General features: G+C 43.4%; 2 protein-coding genes across 7 annotated transcripts in view; one reads left to right on the forward strand and one right to left on the reverse strand.

Moving 5' to 3' along the window:
- The window catches only part of plxnb1b (plexin b1b), a 231,255-nt gene extending 229,825 nt beyond the window's left edge, over positions 1–1,430 (reverse strand). For all 6 annotated transcript variants that reach the window (XR_003674034.1, XM_028445814.1, XM_028445815.1 and 3 more), the window contains exon 1: positions 1,150–1,430. The gene's annotated coding sequence lies outside the window, so the exon portion shown is untranslated. The remainder of the gene's footprint in view (positions 1–1,149) is intronic.
- A 2,325-nt stretch (positions 1,431–3,755) lies between these two features.
- On the forward strand, positions 3,756–4,736 carry LOC114463420 (proline-rich protein 2-like). Its single transcript, XM_028446968.1, has 2 exons — positions 3,756–4,146; positions 4,252–4,736. Exons 1-2 carry the CDS (start codon positions 3,756–3,758, stop codon positions 4,734–4,736), a joined length of 876 nt encoding a protein of 291 aa, XP_028302769.1.
- Positions 4,737–17,498: the final 12,762 nt, after the last annotated feature.

Genomic DNA, 17,498 nt, shown 5'->3' on the forward strand with positions numbered 1-17,498 from the left:
ACAATGTTTTGTAATTCCTGTGAAATAGATTCAGTGCAGTAGAAAAATTCTGAATTTCTTCAGTGACAGTTATCCTGATTTTATTTTATTTTGATTTTCCTGTGATATATTATCGCAATAATATCGTTTTTGAGAGTAAAAATAACGTGATATATCGGATCGAGCGGTGTCTGGCAATGCCCAGCACTATAATTCAGTATGCTTTATGTTGCCAACTCTAAAAAATTCCTTCCCCCCTCTTGTCACATCATTTATTTTTTTTTCTAGATCCGCCCCTGTGGGTGACTATCCAGGTACAAAAGAGGGAACACGCCATCATTGGATGCATGTTTTGGGACTACGCTGGAGAAAATTAGTCACTGAGCTCATAGGCGTCAGTTTAGGTGTGGAGGAGGGGGGATGTGTTCCCCCTTTTTGCAGAGGGTAATTTTGTCTCCGCCACACACAAATCACGTGTGGACCATTTAACCCTGTTTGTTTACGTAGTATAGAAAAATCTGATGTTCTTGAAGACACCACCAAGACATTGATTTCTTTAAGAAACATCTTACAGTGTAAGGTATAATAACAAATTCAAAAACCGGTGCATCACAACTTCTATCTCACCAGAGCACTCCCTTCGTCAGCTTTCCTCCGTAGGTGAGGATAGAAGCGCAATGCTAAAGTCACTTTTGCAGAAGTAATTGTCACCCTCACTTTTCAAAACAAACTGAATCCATTGACTGAGCTTCAGAATACCTCACTGAGCGTCAGATGAAGAGAGAGCTCCACCTGAACTATATTTCCAAGAGCTCCAACCTGTTGCCTCTGTGGTCTTTTCACCCAGCTGAGAGTCCTTGTAAATGTTGCAGGTCAAAATACTTTCCCAAAAAAGGTGGTGGTGGACAGGAAAAAGTTGACGAGTATCCAGTACACCGAAACTCCAAGTAAGAAAAATCTATCAAAAACGAGCAGACTCAGAGCAAGGGGCAAAAGAAACGCGTCAACACAAAGTATTCGCGTTTCTACCCTAATGCCAAGATTCTGTCACCACGGTGGGTTCCACATTTCTGTGGGAACGTAGACTGGCCTCTGGGTCTAACAGAATTAAACCAAGGAGCAGCTCTTAAAGCAACGCAGACGGATCCAACGGCTCTGCCCGGTGCTTACCTTTCTCAGAGCGTCGATCCTCCACCGCCAATAGACACACTTTAACTTTCTGCAGCTTTGAGCTCTATCCTCCGCCGGTCCGTAGACAGTAATGCTAGTCCTCCACAGTTCTTGTATCCCATGAAATGCAGTTCACACTGTCGAACATAGTCCGAAGATTCGAGGATCTTTTTTTTTTTTTTTTAACAGCGCGCGGTGGGGGAGACGGGACCAGTTTAGATGAATGCCTCTCTAGTTTCTCCCCGTAACGCCCGGCACCTCACGTGTAGCTGGTGTGACGTTAGGTGCCGATGTGCTCTCCAGCTCCACAGGCGGAGTGAGAGGGGTGATATCATGCTGCCTTCAGGTGCTCCTCGGACATATTAAAATACATTGTTCAGTTCTTATAGACTTCATTCATGGTTGCAAGTGGTAGAAGCTACGTATTTGAATGGATGCATTATCACTAGAACAAAATACATTGTCAATATATTTAAATAAATAAATAAAAACTTGTTGAATAGTCATACTATGTATGTTTGCTAGATTTAATGTGCATCTGATCACTTTGACCTCTTTGAGTGGTAAACTTCATTGTACTTTACACTACTGCGACCCTGGTTAAGGCAACAACAGCAATAAAAGCCCCTGTTGATAGTTCTGACTAAGTTGTCGAATTTTCTATATAAGATTCCTTGGGGTCCTGAATGCAACAGAATCTTGGGATAAGTCAATTGATGCACCTCTGACCCCTCCTGGCCAAAAGGAACCACGCATCTCACGCAACGTGTGTGTGTGTGTGTGTGTGTGTGTGTGTGTGTGTGTGTGTGTGTGTGTGTGTGTGTGTGTGTGTGTGTGTGTGTGTGTGTGTGTGTGTGTGTGTGCGCGCGTGCGCGTGTGTGTAGGTAGACACTAAGAGGTGCTAAAGCACCTGCCCTTTGCCCTCTGGACCAAGCAAGTGCCCTTTTGAAAGTTCTTTTTTTTTGTGGCCCAAGCTGACATGATCATCTGTAAGTGCTCGTCGATTAAAAGCGTGTGATAATAATGCCCCAATTATTATACCTTCCACCTCCAGAGGTGCGTTGTTGTAGCAGCTGACAGAAACACACCTCCTCCCCTATGGATACTCCCCTGCCCACCAGCCAGGTAACACATCAATTAATCGAGTCAAGTGTGTTGTTTGCCCTTAAGCCTCAGTTGCCAAGCTATAACTTGCATTTATTTGTCTATGCTGTGAAGTAGCCCGTCTCAACGCCACACAGCTGGGTATAAATTAGCTGATTGCTCACCTGCTTACAACCTAAACGCTACCCAAAATCAATAATAGATATGACGTGATGATGACCAGCGCTAGTAGCCTACAGCATGTTAATCTACCAGTATACTTACTTAAGATGAATATTTAGTAGGCTATTGTGTAGGTTTACATTAGGCTACATAATTAACACTTGCGGTAATTTATTTGCTAAATGACAAACAGGCAATTCCCAATTGCCTGCAGAAAAAGTAGCCCTGTGCCTTGTTGAAATATAACCAAACAGTCTTATTCATATTGTTGGTCTCTTTTTATTTATCAATTATAGAGGAAGATGAAAATGAAAGGTCAAAATCAAGAGTCATGTTCACTGTTTAGGGCGTTTTAAAGCTCAGATTTTAAAAATGAACTGTTCCTCTAATTTTACTTAAATATCTTAAAAGCTGTCCACATTTTATTTTAACTACACAAAGTGGTTTGCTGTACTAAATTAAGCATTGAGCTATTTTAGCTAATTATATTATTTTGTACCAACAAGTTATTTCTATGTTTCAAGACATAGAGTAATCTTGTATTTACCTTAATAGGCTATATTCAACCTTTTTTTACCTTGTCTGCACATGCTGTCAAAGGTCAACACAACAAGAAGTGCAATCTTTTTTTAGACAGCAATGCATGTTTTGTTATTGCAATTAAATAAATGAATTTATTTTATTGCATAATTGTGACCATCACAAGCCCTCCCTAAGGAAGGGCAAGAAAAACTTTATTAAGGGGAGAATATAAAAAGCTGGGGCAGTGTTACACCTGGGTGAGGGGGTGGGGGGAGGTGGAGGGGGAAGGGAGCAGGGAGGAGGGATTCAAAGTAGAAAAATGGAAGGTGGGGAAGAGTTGATTATTGTAAAGTGAGAGTGAGATGTGAAGTTGTAGGCGTGAGGGTTAGGTATAATGAGTGGTAGTGAGTGGTAATACCTAAAACAGGTATTTGGGTGTCTAAAGTTAAGCCCACTACGAGTTTCATCCCACAGTCCAAGGCATGCCAGTGCATCGTAGACCGATGTATGTGCAAGAACCGCCACTGCAAACCCAAGTGCTGCCCCGGACCTGAAGATGCAGCCAGGCTAGCAGGAAGAGCGGGGGCCAGGGAGCCCAGGCAACCCCCCACGGCCGAGCAGCCCTCCAGATGCCCCCAAGACACCAAGCCGAGAGGCAGCCACTGCCCCCCACATACACACCCGAGAAAGCACCAAAGAGCCGAGGACCCAGCACACTCCGCCACCAACCCCAACCTGGTCTGCGGCTCGCGAAGACCAGAGGCGGTACATCTTCAGACCCCTGCCTCACCGGGTACCTCCCAAGCAAGGGCCATCCAATGCCGCACCCACTGACATGCAAGAGCACGGCCTGCACCACCCACCCCGGAAGACCCCCGCCAGAACCGGCCAAGCCCGCTGGTCCCCAAGAGCACCCCCCGAGACCGGGAACCCCCAAGTGTGAGCACCCGGGCGAAGCCCCTCGGAGAGCGCCCCCCCACCCCAGCCCACAAACCGGCCACAGTCCAGCAGTACCGCACAGCCCCAGACGGCGTAAGGACAGTAGCCCAGGCCCTGCCGCCCACCGGACAGCGCAAGCCACAAGGCAATGCCACCCACTGGCGCACAAGCCACCCGCGGCTGCCACCGCAGGAAGGAGGCACTCCAACGGCACCCACCCGGTGCGGAACAGCAGTCCCCAACCAAGGGCGCCCCGGACCCACCCACCGGGTCCGCAGATAGCAGGACAGACCTATCAGGCAGCTTACAGCAACTGCAACCACCGGAACAGCTAGCGCCGCCCCCCAGCAAACAGCATCATCTCGCGCCCCCCAGGCGTGGCCAGGCACCAGCCGGGCAGGAGAGGAGCCCATGTCCCCATCAGGGCCAGCACAGGCCCGCAGGGCACCATGATACAACGCCCTCTACAGGGAGGTGGCCCCAGCCCCCCCGACAAGACAGGACCCTATCAGCCGCCCAAGCAGGGCAATCCCACCACCCACCAACCGATAAGTAGGCGAACCCAAGCACCCCCAGCCAGGCCCCGCCACCCCACACTAAGTGCCGCCAGCAGAGCTCCCCCTCCCCATGGAGGCCACCCCCGGCCACCCAAGCTCATACACGAGACACCCCCCCGACGCCAGCACAGCCCAGAGGACGGCGGGCCTCAGGCCACTAGCCCCACCCCACCAAATGCAGCACGGTGCTACACCGAACCGCAACCAGTTCCCGGGCGGATGGCAGGAGAACGCGCCCCAGAACGCCCCACCCAAAGACCTACCCCCGGGACATTTGCAATTATATTCAACATGTGTCTGTAATGTTTATTTATTTTTTAAATCTCAGACTGCTATAATAAGGCAGCCATCAGTTCTACATGCCGCATAAAGTGCCCTTATTTTTCACTGAGGTGTGCAAAGCAAAACCTCTGACTATGTCTCTCTGTATACAATCTCAGGTACTGAACATGGGAGCTCAAAACTCTAACAGTGGCCAGAGTGTCCCATCCAACCATCCATCCATTTTCTTCCGCTTTTATCCTGGGCCGGGTCGCGGAGGCAGCAGTCTCAGCAGAGATGCCCAGACCTCCCGATCCACGCACACCTCTTCCAGCCGTTCTGGGGGGACCCCGAGGCGACACCAGGCCAGCTCAGAGACATAGTCCCTCCAATGTGTCCTGGGCCTTCCACGAGGCCTCTTCCCAATAGGACATGCCTGAAACACCTCCCGAGGGAGGTGACCAGGAGGCATCCGAAACAGATGCCCGAGCCACCTCAGCTGGCTCTTTTCAACGTGAAGGAGCAGCGGCTCTACTCCGAGCTCCTTCCTAGTGACTTCTCACCCTATCTCGAAGGGTGCACCCAGCCACCCTGCGAAGGAAACTCATTTCGGCCGCCTTTATCCGCGATCTTGTCCTTTCGGTCATTGCCCATAGGTGAGGTTAGGAACGTAGATCGATCGGACTCTCAACCGACTCAGAGAGGGGAAGCCACCTTTTTCCGGTGGAGAACCATGGCCTCAGATTTGGAGGTGCTGATCCTCATCCAGGCCGCTTCGCACTCGGCTGCAAACCGCTCCAGTGCATGCTGAAGGTCCTGATTTGATGAAGCCAATAGAACAACATCATCTGCAAACAGCAGAGATGAAATCCTATGATTCCCAAATCAGACTCCCTCCGGTCCCTGGCTGCACCTAGAAATTCTGTCCATAAAAGTAATGAACAGAACCGGTGACAAAGGGCAGCCCTGGCGGAGACCAACATGCCCTGGGAACAGGTCTGACTTACTGCCGGCAATGCAAACCAGGCTCCTGCTGCGGTCATACAGGGAATATACAGCCCTTAGCAAAGAGCCCCGGACCCCATACTCCCAGAGCACCTCCCACAGGGCACCACAAGGGACACGGTCGAATGCCTTCTCCAGATCCACAAAGCACATGTGGACTGGTTGGGCGAACTCCCACGAACCCTCGAGCACCCGATGAAGGGTATAGAGCTGGTCCAGTGTGCCACGACCGGGACGAAAACCGCAATGTTCCTCATGAATCCGAGGGTAGACTATTGGCCGGATCCTCCTCCCCAGCACCCTGGAGTAGACCTTGCCGGGGAGGCTGAGGAGTGTGATCCCTCTGTAGTTGGAGCACACCCTCCGATCCCCCTTCTTAAAGAGAGGGACCACCACCCCGGTCTGCCAATCCAGAGGCACTGTCCCCAACTGCCACGCGATGTTGCAGAGACGTGTCAACCAAGACAGTCCTACAACATCCAGAGACTTAAGGTACTCAGGACAAATCTCATCCACCCCTGGAACCCTGCCCCCGAGGAGCTTTCCAACCACCTCGGTGACTTCAGCCCGGGTGATGGGCGAGTCCACCTCTGAGTCCCCAGCTTCTGCTTCCTCATCGGAAAACGTGGCAGTGGGATTGAGGAGACCCTCAAAGTACTGCCAGCGGATCCAGCTCACCACCAGGTGGTCATCGGTTGACAGCTCAGCCCCTCTCTTCAGCCGAGTGTCCGAGACACGTGGCCAGAGTCCCCAGTCGGGACAATGTCTAGTACCCTTCCCAGGGACTCCAAGAAGGCAGGGTACTCTGCACCGCTGTTGGGCCCGTAGGCCGAGACAATGGTGAGAGACCTGTCCCCAACCCGAAGGCATAGGGACGCGAACCTCTTGTTCACTGGGGTGAACTCCAACACGTGGTGATTGAGCTGGGGGGCAATAAGCAAGCCCATCCCAGCCCGCCGCCTCTCCCCGCAGGCAACGCCAGAGAAGTGGAGCATCCGACCTCTCCAGGACTTGGGATCCAGAGCCCAAGCTGTGCGTGGAGGTGAGCCTGACTATATTTAGCCAGTACACACAATATTTGATAATTCAAGAGCTTTAACCCTCAGAATCTTGGCATTTCTCCATTGTTGAACCCATTTAGTCCTCAGTAGTAACAGCTGCAGCTTTCACCCCTACACTAAATTTCAATAGTTTTTTAAACCTAGAAGCATACCTGTCAAGTATCCCTTTTTGGCCGGGCAAATCCCGTATTTTACCCCTCTTTCCCGCCATCTTCTCGTATTAGAATTTTCCCGTAAATATCCTGTATTTTAATGTAATAATAATTAAAATATGCCTTACTAAACTGAACGGCGTCACTAGCCTCGCGAGAACTGCCACCTGAAATGGCCTGAGTGGCAGCTCTCGTGAGATTAGTGCGGACAGCGACAACAAACCCGGAAACAACTCAGAAGAGAGATGGATGAATGAAGACGTTCCGGCAAAAAAACAAAAAACTGGTGTAAATACCTTGTAAAATGAGACACAGAGTTTACCTTCCTAAAGAGCAGCAGGATGGGACACAGTTACACTTTCTGTAAGGTTAATAACTGAAATTTTGGCATCTTCCACAGCGGAAGTACACGTAAGTCACCATGAAGAATCAGCCAATCACAAGCGCCACAAATATACACTGCGTTCAAAAAGTGTCAAAGAATGCAAAGTCTGCAACAAATGTGTCTAATAAGACATTAGTGAATACCAGAGAACCACATGAGTGAGCATGAGAAATTATAAGAAAATATATAATGAAAATAAAATGTTAATGTCTAACTTAAAGAAAAGCAATGTGAAATTAACAGTAAATAGTATATTAAATAAACGTGCTTCATATACCCGTTTATCTTTTTATTTAGGCTGTTTTATAATTTAGGAATTAGGGCTGGGCGATATATCGAGATTCAAGATGTATCGAGTTTACTATAATATATATATATATATATATATATACACATATATAAAAAATACTAGTTTTAGGAGTCGCTGCTTTTACTTCTCAGAACAACATGTAAAGCTCAGTTAGATGGATTATTGAGTGCACATATTGTGCAGCTGTTTGTTAATAAACGTCCCTGTGTAGCATTTTGCATCAGCAAATTTAACCCAGAATAAAGGTCAACCTACTAGATACTAATCACATAATTGTATTCAGTAAGTGGTTGACAAGTGGGTATTTATGATTTCTTGTACACCTACCTTAAAATATAAGTAATACTGGAGCTTAGTTGGGCGCGTGGGACGGCTCGTAGTGGGCGCCTGAAAATTTCCCTTATTTTCAAATCCAAAACTTGACAGGTATGCCTCGAAGTACTTCACATCTGATTCCATTTTAGTTAATTCTAAAAGGGAACCTAAAAAAAACAAAATTCGTAAAATATGCCATGGCAAATTCTACAAACAAATTGCAATTGCAATAGTGATCCCCTCAAGGTGACCATTCTAAACTGCAGCACACTGGAGTCCCTCAAGGTTCTGGTTTGGGAAAGATCCTCCAAATGTTGAGTGATGTTTCTTACCACCTATTTGCTGATGATATCCAGCTTTACTGCTCCTTTAAGCCGTCTGTGATCCAGAAGCTTAACTTTATACTAAATTGTTTAGTTGAAATAAAACAATGGCTAAGCAATCACTCTCTGCAGCTCAATGCAGACAAAATGAAAATATTGTTTATTGCCCCTGATGACTCAGTTCCATGGATTATACAGTACTTAGGCCAGTCTGCTAAACCAAGCCTTAGAAACTTGGGAGTTACCTTTGACAAAGACCAATCATTAGTGCAGCAATGTAAGCAGCTAACAAGGAACTGCTTCTTTCAACTAAGGAAAATCTCTAAACTCAGGAAAATGGTGTCACCGAATGATTTGGAGCTTATCATTCATGCTTTTTGTCTTCACGTTTAGACTGTTGTATTAGTTTGTTTTCCTGTCTGAACAAGAAGGAGCTGTCTTGACTGCAATTAGTGCAAAACGGTGCAGCGAGAATTCTGACCCATACAAATAGGAGGACTCGCATATCCTCTTTTCTAAAAGAACACCACTGGCTGCCAGTGTCTTACAGGATCAATTTTGAAATTATGCTTCTAGCTTTCAGAGCCTTGCAGGGTCAGGCTCCTTCTTACATTAGTGATCTGATCCAGCCTTACACCCCTGCTCGGGCTCTGAGGTCTGTGGATCAGAATCTACTGATTGTTCCTTGCACCAGTTTTTGGACCAGAGGAGACCGATCCCTCCAGGCTGTTGCTCCCAGGCTTTGGAATGTTCTTCCGCTCTCTCTGCATTCGATTCACTCTGTTGACACTTTGAAAAGCCAACTTAAGACCTAGTTATTAGTTTAAGCTTTTAATTAGCTACTCTTGGGCTGCTATGATTTTGTGTTGTCCTGGCCTTTTATATTGTGTGTACTTTTTGATTGTAAACTGTGTTGTGAAACACCTTGTGGCTTTTTGTCTGTGAAAGGTGCTATATAAATAAACATTACTTACTTACTTACTTACTTACTTACTTACTTACTTACTTACTTAAACAAAAAAATGGATTTGCAAAAAAAAAAAAAAAAGATTTGCAGAAAAAAATGCAAACAAAATAATGGATTTGCCATTAAAATAATGGATTTGTAATTTGTTTTGATTGCGGCTCAACTTCAACTTGTGGGCAGGAAGTTATGTTAGAAGTCTTTTTATTGGTCAGTTAAGAACGAGACTGGTTCTTAATAGCAATTTGCACATGCGCCGCGACCCTTCGACGTCACGGGCCGCGGGGTCATCTGGACAAAATTACACGACTCCCATTCACTCCCCTCACTGAAAAAAGTGAAAGAAAGAAGATGATTAAGGATTTTTCAGTTACAACACCATTCAAACAAAGTGTCAGAGGCAATGTAAGTCGCTTTTCGCTTTTGTCGTGTGGAGTTTGTGCGTAATTTTTGTGTTTGTTTCCGTGTTGTGTTACACAGTAAAATAGCATTCTTAGGCTTGGTTTTACACACATTATCAATCAATCAATCAATCTTTTATTTGTATAGCGCCAAATTATAACCAATGGTATCTCAAGACACTTTACAGTAGAGCAGTCTTAAGGACGGACTCTTCATTTTATGGATATACACATATGCATATATACGTATATACACATACATATGTATCCCACACCCAACATGAATTCATCATGGCGGCAAGGAAAACCTTCTGTTAAGCAGCAGGAACCTTGTGTGGATCCCATTCCTATGATAAACAGCCATCCACGTTATGCTGTGTTGGGTGTGTGCAGAGGAAAGGGTGGAGACAGAGTTGCTGAGACTCTGTAACTCCACACTGAGGATCCCACGGACCTGCAAGACAAAAGCCAGAAGGAGTACAGGAGCAAACACACAAGGGAAAAAGCAGACATAGAGGGAGTGTTAGAGAGAGGAATGGGACCCTCTCCGGTCCCTCTAACCTACTGTAAATGACCTCTCTCTTAACGCCCTCTTGAACCTCTCTCCAACCGAGCATGCCAGACCCCCTAATACAGGAGTAATGTGATCTCTTCTCCTAGTACACGTGCTGCAGCATTTTGAACCAGCTGAAGTGTCTTAAGCGACTTGCTCGGGCAGCCTACTAAAAGAGAATTACAATAATCCAGTCTAGAGGTAACAAAAGCATGGACTAGCTTTTCGGCGTCGCTCTGAGACAGGATAGATCTGATTTTAGCAATGTTACGAAGATGAAAGAAGGCAGTTCTTGAAGTTTGTTTTATGTGAGAGTTGAAGGATAAATCCTGATCAAATAGAACCCCAAGGTTTCTAACAGTTGTGCTTCGTGCCAGAGTAATGTACGGTGGCTGGGAAGTGTCAGGTGAATGCATTTACAGAAACGAACACAAATGCAAACAGGTCACAACACGAATGCAAACAGGTCACAACACAAATGCAAACAGGTCACAACACGAATGCAAACCGGCCACAACGGAAGTGTTTCCGACGGACCGGTATTACAGACGGACACATTTCTGGCGGATGTTTTTAACCCACCAGAACAGAGAAGAACAAGAAGAAGACATCGAAACGCGTATGAAAGTAAGTGAAAGTTGATTAGGATACTCTTATATTTTTCATATCAGGCTATCATATCATAATACCCGTCCGACTGCCGACTGTAATACCGGTCCGTCGGAAACACTTCCGTTGTGGCCGGTTTGCATTCGTGTTGTGACCTGTTTGAATTCGTGTTTGTTTCTGTAAATGCATTTACCTGACACTTCCCAGCCACCGTAGTAATGCCATCTAGGGCAGTTAGGCTAGCATAGGTTTCCCTAAGGTGTCGTGGGCCCAGTACAATGACCCCAGTCTTGTCTGAGTTAAGAAGAAGAAAATTTTGGTCCATCCAGGCCCTAATGTCCTTTAGACAGGCCTCAAGTTTAGATAGCTGATTTGTCTCACCTGGCTTCATTGATACATACAGTTGGGTATCATCAGCATAGCAGTGAAAGTTAACAGAGTATTTTCTCATAACATTACCAAGGGGGAGCATATAGATGCAGAAGAGGATTGGACCTAGCACAGAGCCCTGAGGAACCCCGTAGCTTACTTTAGTGTACACAGAAGACTTATTATTCACGTGTACAAACTGGTACCTATCAGATAGGTAGGACTTAAACCAGTTTAGGGCAGTCCCTGTGATTCCAAGTAATTCCTCTAATCTCTCTAGTAGAATATAGTGATCTTTAGTGTCAAAAGCTGCACTAAGATCTAATAAAACCAGTACTGAGAATCGTCCTTCATCTGAAGCCCAGAGTAGATCATTAGTTACTTTACGTTATCAAGTGAACTAGATGATAAAATGGGAAAATGTTTGTAATTCATCACATAAGTTATATGTGGTCCAACTTACTGCTTAACATGCTAGAATCAGTGCTACATGCAGTTATACAGTGTGAATATGAGCTAATGATGCTAATGATGATGAACAGCTACAGAATGGTAATCAGCATATATAACAAAAAGAGCAAGGAAGTTTTGTGTCCAGACCATACCTGTCAAGTTTTGGATTTGAAAATAAGGGAAACTCTCTGGCTCCCACTTCCAGCCGTCCCACCCGCCCAACCAAGCTCCAGTATCCCTTATATTTTAAGACAGGTGTACAGGAAATCTAAAATACCCACTTATCAACAAGTTACTGAATACGATTATGTGATTAGAATCTGATAGGTTGACCTTTATTTACAGTGAACATTCCTACAAGGGCTGGGTGATATGGACCAAAACTCATATCTTTATTTATTGGTCATTTCAAAATGTTTATTTTAATTTTATTTCACTTCTGGACGGCCCCGAAATGGGTGTGATGGGGCGCTAGCGCACCATCTATATCTATTTCACTGCACGAGCAAGAGTCACGTGTGCGGCCACTCCTCCTCCACTTCCTCCTGTGCCATGATATCGTTAGCTTCTCAAACACGGGAGCTCTCTGAATAGATCATTTTAAATTGTCAGCCACTGGTGAGTCTTTTACAGACACGTTTCCCATTGTTTAAACCATATATAACTGTTGCTCAATAACGCGTTGTTTCACTAGAGTCGGTTTTGACCTCAACCTGTTCAATACTCCATCTGGAAAACTGCAGATTCTGTGTGGTGCTGTGCATGGAAGCTAAGCTCTGACCACTCAGTTCGAAGGTAAAAAATTATTTTTGTTTTTTAAAAAAAAGGCAGCCGAATTGTAGATAATACTTTAATTTACTTACTCACTCGTGTAGTGTCACAGCAAATTTGCGGTTGACCTCATTTGGACACATGATTTATTGCTCTGGTTGAATGATGGAGTCCAGTCGAAGCGTGATGATTTTATGAAAAAAGGATTTATTATAAAACTAAATGAAAAAGAGCACAAAAAAGAGAGTCCTATCCTGTGGGAAGTAAAGGCGGCCAGGTACTAAGCAGGATGGTCCAAAAGGTCTTGTCCCCGGCTCAGGATACTGTGAACAGTTTTCACAGTTTTAAGCTTTATACAGATATGAGAAAAAGTCCCAACCCCGAAAGAAAGAAAAGGAGGGAGTCAGATGCTCCTAACAGTGGAAGTGGAGGAAAGGTTGGCGCCACTGTTATCTGTCCTTGATAGTGTGTGTGCGTGTATATCTGCATGTGAGTTTGGCAGACTGTGAGTTGCACTGTGGATACAATACGATCTGTACTGTTTAATCTAACATGACTCAGCTGTTCAAAAGTGCAAAGAGTAATGCAGTCATCATGTATTAAAACATGACAATTGTACACATGAACACACATTTGACGATATGATGATGAATATAATAATTGCCATAACAGTAGTTTGGAGCTTTACGTTCTGTTTTGCGCAGTTTTGTTGTTTTTCTGACTGGCGCTACAATCACTATGGAGTTTGGTTATCAGCGTCTCAAACATTTCACAGAACAAACACACCGGTATTTATTTATTTATAATCAAAATATACTAAATGAGTAAAATAAAACACAAAAAATGCACAAAAAGACAACTGAAAGAATAAAAAATACACGACTCCAAAAAATATACATCACAGAAAAATACAATGCCGGTGCACGAAGGAGATGGAGGTCGAGACACACACACACACACACACACACACACACAGTATTTATAATAAAAATATACTAAATGTGTAAAATAAAACAAAAAACAACACAATATTTATACAAAAAGTTCACACAATTAAAAATATAAAAGTGAGTAGAAAAAAAACAGCAAACACATTTATCATGTTCATGTCCCAGGGAAATAGCACACGCTGTTTTATTAAATAAACCCCTTTATGACACTACAGAGTATGTACACCTCTTTGTACATCCAACCTTCAAACACATACTCATTTGGCCATAATTAACTCTACTGAAGGTCCCACATGGCACAAGGTTATACACGTAGACGCCACATCGACTGCTGCAGCCAAAGACGGAGCGATGAATGATGTGACTACATATTAGTCTTTCTTTTTATTGTTTTATCATATAGTTACTGGTATTCAGTACATTACTATTATTACTACTTTCACTATTAATATTATCTCCATCTAATCGTACTACTACTGAATTATTGTTATTGCTAATCTTACGGTATTCTGATTTTATTTTTATTATTGCTATTACCTTATTATTTTATATTATTGTATTATAGTTACTGGATTTTTATTATAATATTTTGTTATAGTTTTTAGCATATTATATTTTGTTATTGCTATTACCTTATTATTTTATGTTATTGTATTATAGTTACTGGATTTTTATTATAATATGTTATAGTTTTTAGCATATTATATTATTTTGTTTGGACATTTATTACTATTACTACTTTCACTATTAATATTATATTCGTATCATTATCTTTATTATTATTGATATTATTTATTCTTTTTTTTATTATTCTTTTATCTTATGGGTACTGGTATTCTCATTGTATTATTAGCATTGCTCTATTATCATCATATTTATTATCATTGTATTATTAGCATTGCGATACTATCATCAGATTTATTATCATTGTATTAGCATTGCTATATTATTATCATATTTATTGTCAATGTATTATTACCATTGCTATATTATCATATTACCTTATCATTATTTAATATTGTTTTTTTATTGTATTATTGTTACTAGATTCTTATTATATTACTTTGTTATTGATATTATTACTATTATTATTAATATGACCATTGCTATTATTACTATTACTATTTTCACTAATAATATTATATCCGTATCATTATATTTATTATTATCAGGGCTCTACACAAACTTATCCAGTGGTGGCACTGGTGTGACCAACTTTTTCTGTTCGTCGAGGGAGTGTACAGCATAGATATACATGATGATGAATAGTTGACTTAACTGGTGTACTGTAGTTTTGTATGAGGTAAAGATTGACAGTGACTCAAAATATATTTGCACAATGTTTTAGTGTCAATGTTAAGTTTTTCTGTAACAAGCAGTGGCTGAAGTAATTATAATAATACAAATATAATTTTAAAAGACATATCAAAGACTTTTATTAACAGCAAAGCATAACAGGCCTTTTATTAGGTCTCATAACATCGGTTTTGTCCGGCATGTCAACATTTTTGTCATTATAGCTATAACAACCTTCTTATCCCTTACATGTCCATGCACAGCTGCCATTGCAAGATGGCTGCGCTGTAGATGCGTCCCTCCACAGTATGCGTCTATGTATGTTATGTTTATAGTTAAGAAGGCTATGGTAAAGCTAATCGCATGGTGCCCGAGGTAGTCTCGCAAGAATTCGTCAGCAAGCTTTGCGGCATTTCCATAAAACTATGTTTTTTTCAGTAGTCTGTGTGGTTAATAAACATTGACATTTTCTATCTTTGACCTGGTTTGATTCTGGATTGATAACAGTAGTTAAAAAAAAACTGTTGGCATACTTTTTAACTTATAAACTTTTGTACTTATACTTTTTCACTTTTTAACAGAATTGTAAGCAGCAACCAAGGAGTTAAATCAAGATTTAACCCCGGGAACTCCTGCGCCTGGAGCAATGGTAAGCTTTATGCATTTAACATTCAGTCTCTAACACACTCTCACACTCACACAAAGGGAGATCAGAGAGTTTAATATGTTTGCAGTCTAGCTGTTCTATTTCTAGCCAGGTGTTGAAGTATTCTTTTGGTTTTAGCCATTCTGTTAAGTATAATATTTGGTTTGCTAAGTAATAATGCATGAAATTAGGGGCTTCCAACCCACCCTCGCTATTATTTTTTGGGAGGGTTGAAAGACTTATTTTAGGTTTTTTATTCCTCGCATAGAATTCTGTAATTGCAGAATCTAATCTTTGGAACCATTGTGTTGGTGGTTTTAGCAGGATCATAGAAAACAGATTTATTTTAGGTAAGATTTTCATTTTAACTGCGACATTGTAAGTCCGCAGATGGTTGGCGATGTATATGCACCGCTTTTGAGAAGGTTCGATATTAAAGGAACGTAAGTAAGTAAGTAGTTTATTTATAAAGCGCTTTTTGCAGATAAAATCACAAAGTGCTGTACAGAGTGGTGACATGCTGACGTGTCGATCATTTCCTGTTTACGCTCTACCGCTGCTTGCAGCGCTCTACTACTGTGTTCTGCTAACGCCAATCAAACTTGTTGTCATTGATATTTTAGCCTTGAAAACACTTGTTTTAATTTTTTTACCGTACAATTAAACGTACGAAGGTTAAGTAAAAAGCAATCTCGCCTCTTAGAGGCAGTGTAATCTCCTTTAAACTTCCTTTTGTCCTTAGCTTAGCTTAGCTTAGCTTAAATTTAGCACCCATGGCTTCTCTCTCTTCCCCTCCGCTCTCCTGCCCGGTGTGTCAGATGTTTAGTTACTCCTCGTCCTCCTTTAGGGACAATGGTAGTTGCATAAAGTGTAGCGTACTGTTAGATATGGAGGCGAGGATCAACAATCTGGAGAAGCGGTTCCGCACCCCTGATACCAAAACCGAAGCTAGCAAGCAGGACCTAGCCGGTGCAGACCGTCCTAGCTCTAGCTTAGCTTCCCCCCCGGCCAGCAATGACTGGGTTACTGTCCATGGTAAGCATAGTCGAAGGTCAAAAAGCCACTCGAGACACCACCATGTTCACGTCTCAAACAGGTTCTCCCCCCTCCGTGAGGACAACACACTCACCGGGGAACAAACTCTGATAATTGGCGACTCCATAGTGAGAAACGTGAAGTTAGCGAAGTCAGCGGGCATCGTGAGGTGCATCCCAGGGGCCAGAGCGGGCAACATAGAATCAAATCTAAAGTTGCTGGCAAAGAGTAATCGTAAGTTTGATAGGATAGTCCTCCATGTCGGCACTAATGACTCCCGACGTCGTCAGTCGGAAGCAACCAAAGTGAACATTGAATCAGTTTGTGCTTATGCTAAAACAATGTCGGACTCCGTAATTTTCTCTGGTCCCTTACCAAATCTGACCAGTGATGACATGTATAGCCGCATGTCATCATTTAACCGCTGGCTATCGAGGTGGTGTCCAGAAAACGAGGTGGGCTTCATTGATAATTGGAGATCCTTCTGGGGAAAACGGAATCTGGTAGGAAGAGATGGAATCCACCCTACTTTGGCGGGAGCATCTCTACTATCAGAAAACATGGCACAGTCACTGTTATGACATCTCATGAATGAGACCATGTTACAGAGGTGGAGTCCTCCACACCCCTCTGCGCTTGCCTTAGGACAGTTTCCCTCCCATTGGTATTATGATAGCTGGGTTCATCGCCATGACAACTGTTGTGATGGTGGTGAATATTATTTTATGGAGACGGTGTCTGTCCCTCGACCCAAATTTCACAATGATTTTAACATAAAATCAAATAAAAGAGCTATCAATTATAAAAATCTGAAAACTCTAGAAACACCAAGCATGCCAAGTTTTTCGGCGTCGCCCTGAGACAGGATAGATCTGATTTTAGCAATGTTACGGGGGGCAGACACCCTCTCTACCTTTAAGGTTAGGCTCAAAACATTCCTCTTTGGTAAAGCTTTTAGTTAGGAACCAGCTCATAGCTCATAGTTAAGATGCAATAGGCATAGACTTCCGGTGGGGGGTCTGGCATGCTCGGTTGGAGAGAGGTTGGAGAGGGCATTAAGAGAGAGGTCATTTAGGTTAGAGAGGGACCGGAGAGGGTCCCATTCCTCTCTCTAACACTCCCTCTATGTCTGCTTCTTCCCTTGTGTGTTTGCTCCTGTACTCCTTCTGGCTTTTGTCTTGCAGGTCCGTGGGATCCTCAGTGTGG

The sequence above is a fragment of the Gouania willdenowi genome, chromosome 5 (genome assembly GCF_900634775.1).
Source record: "Gouania willdenowi chromosome 5, fGouWil2.1, whole genome shotgun sequence".
NCBI classification, from domain to species: domain Eukaryota; kingdom Metazoa; phylum Chordata; class Actinopteri; order Blenniiformes; family Gobiesocidae; genus Gouania; species Gouania willdenowi.